Source organism: Arachis ipaensis, chromosome B03, assembly GCF_000816755.2.
Source record: "Arachis ipaensis cultivar K30076 chromosome B03, Araip1.1, whole genome shotgun sequence".
Lineage (NCBI taxonomy): Eukaryota > Viridiplantae > Streptophyta > Magnoliopsida > Fabales > Fabaceae > Arachis > Arachis ipaensis.
This window is the reverse complement of record NC_029787.2, coordinates 26,212,311-26,223,271: the sequence shown is the minus strand read 5'-3', so window position 1 is coordinate 26,223,271 and position 10,961 is coordinate 26,212,311. Positions and strand designations below refer to the sequence as shown.

The 10,961-nt window shown below is 35.7% G+C and overlaps 1 protein-coding gene across 1 annotated transcript; it reads right to left on the bottom strand.

The window, feature by feature from the left end:
• LOC110270056 (ethylene-responsive transcription factor RAP2-12-like) lies at positions 4,910-9,169 on the bottom strand. The gene is given in 3 exon segments (XM_021118508.1): positions 4,910-7,723; positions 7,725-8,743; positions 8,962-9,169. Coding segments are annotated over 2 exon segments (525 nt in total). The 5' UTR covers positions 7,925-8,743; positions 8,962-9,169; the 3' UTR covers positions 4,910-7,398.

Sequence of the window (10,961 nt, the reverse complement as noted above, 5' to 3'; positions counted from 1 at the left end):
ATATATATATGTTGGAACTTGAAATTGTGAATATTGGAACTTGGAGGAAGCTGATTAGTTGAATTTTGAAGGGCTGTCTTGGTTTTAATAATTTGCTTTGGTTGTTACGTGAAAATCGGCCAAGGTATGGTTTAGGTTTCTTGCATTTAATATATAATGTTCTGTGAAAACTTAGGCTAGATGACCATAGGATGAGTTGAATTGCACGGAATGGTACAATGCTTAGGATACTCGATATCTATGATGTGGCTTGATTGTGTGGTAGAGATGGTTGTTATATGGACATTCCAATGAAATATGGCTAGTTGATGATTTTATAGGTTATATGCTTATATATTGAAGGCTTTATGGTTTTGTTGATAAATATATTACTGATGGTTGGTGGTTGAAAAATGGAGTAATGTTGTGTTGAGTTGTTTTATTGATATATGGTGTTAGATTTGGCATATTTGACAAGGAATGGAATGGAGATTGATTGAAAATTGAGTTTTGAAAATTTTTGTAAAGTTGGTTTTTGGCCGAACTTCGGCGAGGTATAACTTGGCCTTCGGACCCTCAATTTGTTTCTAACTTGTTTTAAAATAAAAATTGGGTTCGTGATGTTTGTACCACTCAAAGAACGGTTGAAAAATGTTGCAAATCGAATAAGTTATGTTGGTTGGAAGATTAAGTTTATAAACTGTCCTTTAACAGGATTTTTGCAGCTTTGTTTCCTCAACTCTGCTACTGCATCTGCTTTTGGTTTTTTCAAAGAACATACGCCCACGCGTACGCATGTAGTAGATTTTCGGCAACGCGTAAGCAACGAGTCCATGCGTGTGCATAAGGGGTAAACAGGCATGTCCACGCGTACGCGTGATATGACGGTTTCACTTACGCGTACGCATGACGAAAGACGCGTGCGCATGCTGCGTTTTTGCAATCCCACGCGTACGCATGGCACATTTTTCAGCAAACATGATTTTAATGTTTTAAACTAAATTTCAAACCTCTAAACCTCTATTTTCTTTCCTTTAGTCATGAATATTAGTGTTAAACTCGACAGTCAGATGAAGCTAGGAAATGTGGATAACTTGAAGGTGAAGTAAAGCTGAAAAGTGACGAATTGATTATGAGATGTTATGGATGAGTCATATATGATACTTGATTGGATGTTCAGATGAAAGATTATGTATGAAATTTGGCTTGAATGATTTAATGATTTGAGATACGAGATTCCCTGGATAAAGTGCCGTGGCTTGCCACCACATGTACCAGGTTGAAACTCAATACTCTGTTGACCTTACGACATAAGTGTGACCGGGCACTATATAAATTCCCGGGAATGTTACCCCCATTGAGAAATATTGATTATTTGAGATAAAACTATGCATAGACTCTTGGGGATGCACGTCGGGAGATAGTCTAAGTTCAATTCAGACTTGTCGGGTTGGTTGGATAACCGACAGATGAGCCTCATCAGCTATAGGACAGGCATGTATCATATGCATATTACTTGAATTACTTGCTTGTGCTTTAATTGGGTGTGCCTACATGTACTTGCCATGTTAAATGTGTATTTGTTATCTACAGTATTTGTAACCTTTTTGTGCTTGCCTTTATCTGTCTATTTATCTGTGAAAACGCATGATGGAGTTGGAGGTATGGAGAAATGGCATTATGGGACTTAGATTTAGGGTTAAGTTAAGTTAGGTTTAAATATTCTTAGAAAACCACCTTTCTATGACTTCTGTTTAATACTTTAAGCTCTATAATCTGATTGTCGGCGTTCTACGATTGCCTCTGGCATTCCCAGGACTTTATATATTATGTGTGTGGCACCTTTATCATACTGGAAACCTCCGGTTCTCATTCCATACTATGTTGTTATTTTTCAGATGCAGGTCGAGAGGCATCTCGTTAGGCGTCTGGACTCTTGAAGCGGAGTGGTTACTGGGTTATTTTGTTATACTATGATGTATATATATATATATATATATATTTAGCTTTCTCTCCGCATAACTTGTTCTTTTTTATCCTCTTAGAGGTTTATGGAGAGGCAGGATTGTGTATATGTACTTTTGGGTTTTGGATATGTATGTATATATGTGTAAATATTCTCTGGCCAGTCTTGACTTCGCAGGCTGAGTTAAGAGCTTGTTATTTTATATCTTTGGCACTCTATTCCTACTTTTGTCATCTTATGTTTAGTAGTTATAATTTTCTTAGCACTCAAGTTAACTCGTTCCTTGAGCGTTGCGCTTTTATTTTGCGACTTTTATTTCCTCTATTCTTCAAGACTCCTAGCATATTATAATTCTTTTACTATTACATGTACTCATTTTATTTTAGAGGTCGTAATACCACACCACCTCTGTTTTACAACTTAAGCGTAAAGTTTTGTGTGATAGGATGTTACACAGTTACCGCGCGAAGAAAAACGTGCGCGCGTAAATATAAATGACTTGAGAGAAAGTCTAGGAGACCAACTAAATGAACGTTGAAAATATTTGAGTCAACTAAGATTTTGCTTTGCACATGGATGTTGTATTCATTTAGGAAAAGTTTAGGAGACCAACTAATAGTCCGGTCAACTAGAGTCAATTAAGATAAAAAATAGTTCCAAAAATAAAAACCAATGTAGCATTACACTGCACCAAAGTCCAATTGTTTATTGTGAACAATGATAACATTAAATATTTGATTTATTAATTATAAATTTATATTATTAGACTTGATTTGTTCTGATTTAATTTAACACAAACATAATTATTTGATCTATTTTATTATTAAAAACGATTATGTAAAAAGCTAAATTTGCCATTTTTACTGGATCTTCGTCAGTTAATTAGGGATGAGCACAGGTGGCGGGTATCAGATTACCCGTCTGAATTCGAACCGAATCAATTAAATTGGTTCTGAAATCAACGAGTAATCGGGTCTAATCCGAACCAAACCAATGGCTTTTGTTAGTGATTGGTTCGGGTATCGGTTTTGGGGGGTGCGAAACCCGAACCAACTCGCGAACCCGATCATATATTAATTAAATAAAAAATAAAAAAAATATATATGACTTTTTCATTAGACAATGATTATTCATTATTAATATGTTTGGATTTTAATGAGTTTAGCTTTTAATGTATTTGGTGTTTAACATGTTTGGATTATTTCTATTGATGTTACATGTTTATTGTACTTGTTGAATTTTTAAGATAAAAATTTGGTTTTTTTTTTTTATGAATTTCAAAGTCATTGGGTACTCAATTACTCGAACCGAACCAATCCGTTCTTAATCGGTTTGGTTTAGTTCGGGTACATATACAAAAAAATACAAATTCGAACCAAACCAAACCAATTACATTTTGATCGGTTCAGTTCTAATTTTACCATAAACCTAAACCAAACCGACCCGTGCTCACCCCTACAATTAATATATTGTAATGGAGATGTTTCTAAGTTACTTTCACATATACCATCATTTAAATTTGATTTTAAATATAATTACAATTCAACAAAATTTAAAAATAATAAAGGAAAGTGTGTTACTATACAATAAATTGGATTTTGTCTTTAGTAAGCTCAAGTATTTTGAGTCTTTTTGATGAACACAATAAATAATTTATAAATACAACTCATATGGGAGTTTAATAATAATTATTAATTTTTTATCTTTACCACAAATATTTTTAAAATTCATTTGGGTAACCGTAGGTTTTCTACCTTCACTTAGTGACTAACACACTCTACTTTCTTTTTCTTCCCTTTTCACAGAATCCACGTCTACTCCTCTTTTTTTTTTTTTTTGAAGTAAAGGAGCTCAACACAACAAGGTAGAGTAACAAAAGAACTAAGAACTAAACAGTAATAATAAACAATCCACATCTACTCCTCTCTTTTTCATCGTTGCCATTCTCAGCCTCTCCTGGCGCTATTCTCAGGTTCATTCTCAGTATCTCTCTTCTCGCTATTTGTCTTCAGCATCAGAGTTCCGTCATTCTCTCTGCCATCATCGTGCACCGCGTCATTCCGTAGCTGTTCAGTGTCGTCGTTCTCATTGCTCAGCGCCATCGTCCTCAGCAGGCAGTGGTGGCGTAGGTCTCAGAGAGCCAGCATCGTCAACGCCGTGGTGTTTCGTCTCCCCCTTCATCGCTACACTTCCAGAGTTCCAATGGAGTCTTAGCCTTAGGTATGAATTTGTTTCATTTAGCTCATGTTTTTATCCCTTTATATTCTGCTGTATGAATCTGTTTCGTTGAAGTCATTCAATTGTTTTTTTTTTTGTTCTACTTATTTTTTGTTAAGATTTTTTGTATGAATTTATTTCATTCATTTCATTCAATTAGTAGTTTTGTTCCATTTATTTGATTGTTTAAAATTTTTTAGTTCTATTTATGAGGGTTAAGGTATTTGTTTTTATGATTCTGATTTTAATTTTGGGTTTATGTTTCTGTCTACGATGTTCTATTTTTATTTGCTATTGCTGTTTGATTTTTTTTCATGATTTTAATTTTTGAGTTTATGTTTCTATTCAAATTTGGTATTTATTTTTATGATTCTTATTTTAATTTCTAGCTTTATGCTTCTGTTCATGATATTCCATTTTTTATTTGTTATTGTTGTTTAATTTTTGTTCATGATTTCAATTTCTGAATTTATGTTTCTACTCAGATTTGGTATTTATTTTTATGATTCTGATTTCAATTTATGGGTTTATGTCTCTGTTCAATTTGGTATTTAGAATAGTTGCATTGGCATATCACTACCATTATTAACTTTATTCTAGCATATGGAGAGGACATAACATCAGAATGATTGATGACCACTTTCTTTCAACAAATTGTATTTCTTGAATCGTGTATTGCTGGTTGCTTGTGACATGGCGTGCTCACATTCGTATATATATGAGAGGGAGGACAATATGACAATATCCAAATTAATTTCATTGTGTTTGGGATTCACAAGTGACAAATGTTTATTTGGTTGAAATTTGGTTATGACAGTGCCAAATGTTTACATAGTCTTCTATAGTTTCTATCAGTCTCCTATTAAACTAACATCTATGGTACACTATACTACTATCCCTATTATCACTTCGTTCAATGTTGAGACTCTTGATTATGAGGGCAAGACATTTTTGGTTCCTCTATTATCCATAATAGTTTGAATTCACCTCTCTTCTTTCCCAATGACAAAAATGTGCCTGCATTTTAAGAAAGCCAAGGTATTAAAAATAATACAAGTTTTTGTAAATCACGGAATAATTAATGACAACTCGTAGTAAGAAACATGCATAAAGCTTAACAATAGTTCATCAGACGCATCATGCAATTAAACATGTCTATATATCAATAAGTGTGCAAACAAGCTATCCAATTTGTAAAGTGTTCTTTAATAACTTGTACTTCTTTAATTAATTTATCAGTAAAGGTTTGAAATTATGAACCAACCAACTAAACAGTAGTGGTGTAAAAAGTAACAGAAAAACCAAAACAGGAATAAAGAACTAAATCAACTAAAAATTAATCCAGGCAATTAAAATGCTAAAAAGAAAAAATCTTGACTTCGGCACAAACAGCTTGTTTTCAAGAATTGAAGCGATTCCAGCGGTAAACTTCTTGTTCATGTCGGGTTTAAGACCACCAATGGACACCAATTCAGCATAAGCTGCAGGCTGTTCATTCCCACCAAAGGCTATGGACATTGACCCTTTTAGTACAATCATCACATACTACACATCAAGAATAGGGTGAAGTTTAAAGGATTTAGGACAATGTGAATAGCGCCTAACAAGAAATCAGTATACCAAAAACAAAGAAATGTTGAAAGTGAGAAAAATGAAGACTTCCAACTTGAAAAGTAATTCCATAAACACCATTGATCCAACATCTAGCTGAAGCATACTTCAAGACGTGTTGACAAGAACAAAGATGATTCAAAATGCTCATCAGCAACAATAAAAACCTTACACGAACATCATTAATTGGCACATAGATTCACCAATAAGGGAGCTAAGATATAATTAAAGCTTTAGCAAATATTCATATACAAGATGTTAAAAAAGAGAGAAAAAGGTAAAAAAAGAAAAGAAAAGAAAGAAGACAAGAAAATAGCTTATCATGTATTTTCATGGATTGCTTCTGTTTAACAATCTAATACAAATTAACAAAATATAGTTAATATTGGACAACAGATTATAATATACAAAAGTAAATATCTATCCACTCATCTTTAGCATTTTTAAATTAAGATATAAAAATCTCACAATAAAAAGCACCCAGAAAATTCAACCCTTTAAAATCTAAATAACAGAAACATATGATGAAACTTTGAATGATGAGAAAAGAGAAAATTAAAAGAAATAAATTTACAACTTCAATTGAGTTGAAAAGGGGCACAGTAGTAGAAGATGGGTGCACAAGTCAAACCCTAAACCCCAATCCTTACGCGAAGAGGAGTGCAATACAATAGAACAAATTGAGGAACATGAGCACCATGAAGCTGGTGGCAGATTAAATAAAATTCACTAAATCACACATCAAAACAAAACAATCATCATCATCAACATACGTTAATTATAAAATGCACAGAATTAAAATTGCCAAAGTATAAAACCTTGAAGATTAACATGTGCCAATGAGAATCTTCTTGATAATGGCACCAAGGAGGATCCCGGTAGAACTGAAGAGGCACTGCGTCCGACACAATTTCATGGGAATTTCAATGAAATCGAGAAATTGCGTTGAAATAGGAAGGTACCTGGTGAAAAAAACGGTAGAGGAAGAAGCGGCAGGGTCCTCACGAAGAGGAAGAAGCGGCAACAAGCATAAAGTACCTAGTGAGGAAGAGATCCTCACGAAGGGGAAAAAGCAGTAGCAAGCATCTGAAATGAGAGCTTGTTACTCAAATTTTATATGGGGCTAATTTTAAAATATCAAATACTTGTTATTTTTTACTGTAATTTTTAATAATTTATTTATGAGGTAAATACCAAATCGGTACTCGAAAGATTCTGGCGCTGACAAAATGGTACTTGATCTTTGTTATTGATAAAATGATCCCCGAAAGATTTTAAAATTTGACAAAAATGACCAACCGTCAATTGAGTTATCTAGAGTTAAGGTTTAAAGGTGACGTGTCAGTTAACAATTACAATAATTACAAAATTTAATCACTTTTAATTTTTATAATTTTAAAAACACTCCCAATTTCAATTTTTTAAAAACCCTAATCCCCTTTCTTTTGAAATTCTCATCTCTTCTCCTTCCTCATCATCATCCATCAATTTTCTTTCCCAATTAAATCCTCTTTATTTTCATTCGTTGCTGCCTCTACATTCCTCCTTCTTCCTATTTTTCTAACCAAAGATGCTTCTCTGATACTCAACCCCTTCTTCTCAAGACTCAACCCCTTTTTCATTTCTCATTTTTTCTCATATGCCATTAATTCCTCCAAAAGCTTCTCCACCTCGTAGCTCTTATTCTCCTCTTGATGTTGTTGATCACCACTTGACCCACCTGCCACCTCCGATGCCAAATCAGAACCAGACCCATACTCAGAATTATCATCAACACAACTCACAAATGGGTCTGCGTTGATGGCACCACCAGCACCAATAACTCCTCCATAATTTAGATCGTAGAGGTTTAGAATCCTTTCCTGGTTATTCATGTTGTTGTTGTTGTTGTTGGCATCACCATATTGATACAGAGGAGGATGATTACTCGATCTTCAAATGGGAGGAGGAGGAAGGTTCGTCATCCTCGTTAGGGAATTTCACTTTAGCTTTCTTTTCGCAAATCTTACGAGCTTCTCTGTCATAAGCCCTGGTGGCTTCTTTGGTGGTGTTGAAGGTTCCAAGCCAAAGGCGAACACTTTTCCTTGGATCGCGAATCTCCACTTCCCATTTTTCCTCTTCACACGCCTTCCCAATTGCAAACTGAACCATTGTCTTAAGAACACAGGGTCTTCCATGCGATGCCTCTACAGAAGATCTCACCCCCTCTGCCGCTATCACCACTACCACCACTACAACCAGAGTCTCGTTAATCACTACCTGATTCCCAAAAATAGCATCGTTGAGAGGAAAAAAAAGAAGCTAAAAAGGAGATTAGGGTTTTAGAAAATGATTATGATTTAGAAAAAAAAGAAAAGAGTTTTAGGGGAAAAAAAGTGGATTAGGATTTTTTTTAAAAAAATTGAAATTGGAGTTTTTTTTAATTATAAAAATTAAAAGTGGGTAAATTTTGTATATGATAATTGTTAATCGACACGTCACCACTAAACCTTAACTCCAAGTAACTCAATTGGCAGTTGGTTACTTTTGTCAAATTTTAAAATTTTTTGGGGATCATTTTGTTAATAACAAAGATCAGGTACCATTTTGTCAGCGACAGAATCTTTCGAGTACTGATTTGGTATTTACTTCTTTATTTATAAATTAAATACAAACTATTAGATCTATTATCAATCTAATCTAACGCTTCAAATTATATGGTGCATCAGATAAGCTCAAAAGACTTGGGCTGATATATATATGTAGTGGAAATTTATTGTCAAACACATTTCTTTTAAGGGTAAAGTACTAAATTGATCCCTTACGATTGGGCGTAATCCTGTTTTGATCCTTAAGGTTTAAAGTATCATCATGCTGAGTCTGGCGTGGAAGATTAAGTTCAACCTCAGACACCGAACGCGGAGGAGTGAAAATAGGCACCAAGCTCTCGTTGTGACGGCCAGGGAACCGAATACCCCTTGATTTGAGACTCTGAACCACAAAATGGAAACAAGCAATCAACAATAACACTAACAATAACCCACACTAGCAAATTCAACAGCTAGAGCTAGTAACTAACCCAATCAATTTAGCCTAGGATTTTGAGTTTCTAGTTTCTAGGCATGATATGATTATCAGAAATTGTCCCTTGACTTTAACTTAACAATGAAGCAAATATGCATGAAATAAGAAAAAAAAGGTAGTAGTACCTTGTAAGTTTCTTCATAAACAGGGAGATAGTGAAGCTCGATGGTGGATTCGCCTCAAGCCTCAATCATGATCAAAGCCTTGTTGCGGTTATTAAAACGGTTTGAGGATCGTCAATTAACCTAACCATATCATCAAGAAACCTCTTAGCAGCGACTTCAGAGAAAGCCTTCTCGCAATTCTTCACGATGGTTTCAAGCAAGACAAGGGGTAAGGAATCGAACCTTTCAAGCAGCGACTTCAGAGAAACCCTAAACCATGAATCGAATCTTTGCCGCTGAGGCCAGCGATGCATCCGACGCCAAGCTCGACGGAGACACCACCGATCGTTTCCTATAATCACCAGAGACGTCGGCACTAGCAGAATGACGGTTGGCGCTGACGGGTTGCCGCTGACGAGTGGCGCTGATGAGTTGCGCTGACGAGTGGTGCTGATGGTTGGCACCACGGGTGAGAGAAGGAGATGGCGGCGTGGGGTAGGGATGGATGTAGGAGCTGCGACGGGTTGGAGGGAGGGGTTGTGACGGGTTGAGAGAGGGAGACAGCGGCGTTGTTGGGAGAGGGAGTTAGGGTTGCAGAGATGAGAAGGGTGAGTGACGGCCAGATAGGGTTAGAAGTGATTTTCGAAACCAACACTTCTAGTCTAGGGTTAAAACATAAAACTTAGAAAAAAAAGTGAAGTGTTAAAAAAATGGGTGGGAAACTAAATTTTGGAAGGAGGGAACTCTATCGGTACGTTTTTGTAAGGTGCCCAAGTAAATATAAGATATGGGCACGCTTTAAAAAGGTGACCATTGAAAAACTAACTAGCCACATTTTTTAAGCGTGCCGGTTTCTCTCTATGGCCACGCTTTTCAAGTGTGGCAAAAAAAAGCGTGGCCAAATCACAAACCAGTAGCCACCCTCATAAAAGCGTGCCAATTTCTCTCTATGGCCACGCTTTTCAAGCGTAGCAAAAAAAAGCGTGGCCAAATCCCAAATCAGTGGCCACCCTCACAAAAGCGTGCCCATAGACCACTTTTGGGCATGCTTTAAAAGCGTGCAAAAAAAAGGGTGCCGACAGGCCTTTTTTCTTGTAGTGAAAGTTAAACAATTAACGAAATATCCTACATGACAGTAGTACAAGAATAAAGTCGATAATCTGGAGAATAAGTACAAGCTCCAGAAGTACAAAATCAACTGTGGATGCATCAAATTTATTTATCATTCTCCACAAATACAGTAGCTCAAAACATCTTGCAAACTCCTAAAACTAGTGAACAAGACAAGCTTATATGGGGGAGGAAAAAAAGGGCTCTTACTCGGTAATACCGGTTATCAGATTAGCTTCCAATTCTTCCATCCAGCTCAGGAGTACCTTCCAGAAATTTTTTACCAGAAGGAGCTATGGCGCTCAATTTGGGGGCTTAGGTGTCCAGCTAAGGTCAGGCTCTTTCTCTAGAAAGCAGTTCATGATGGCATACCTGTAAGAAAGAAACTGCAAGTTAGAATCCCCACAGCTCCATCAAATTTTTCCAAATGTCAAATTGAAAAAGAAACTGTTCTGCATTGTTTAATTATATGCCAACACTCAGCTCAAGTATGGTCAGAAATTAGAATTGCTAACATACCTGGAGATTATTATGACGAGTTGTGGACATGGTGGGTCTTGAATATGAAGAACATGGGTTCATGCAACAATGGTATTCGAAGAAAATGTCTCGCTGCAATAATCCTCTGGCAAATATGGATAGCTCGAAACTTAAAGGTGTTTAAAGGCAAAAACTCCTCAAACTTGGAGATTGCTCAAGCTACCATTAGAGCCAAAGACGAGTTTTGCAGAACTACCTTTTGCTAGTTCTCAACTCTAATTCCTTTTTTAAGTATTTCTCAGTATTCTTTAATCAATGAATTGTTTGTATTGGCGAGTGTCACCTCTTCAGTTTTTGTTGTCCTTTGAAGACCAAGTCAAATTTTTCATTTAATAAAATGATTGTTTTGCGAAAAAAAAAAACAGCAGTTG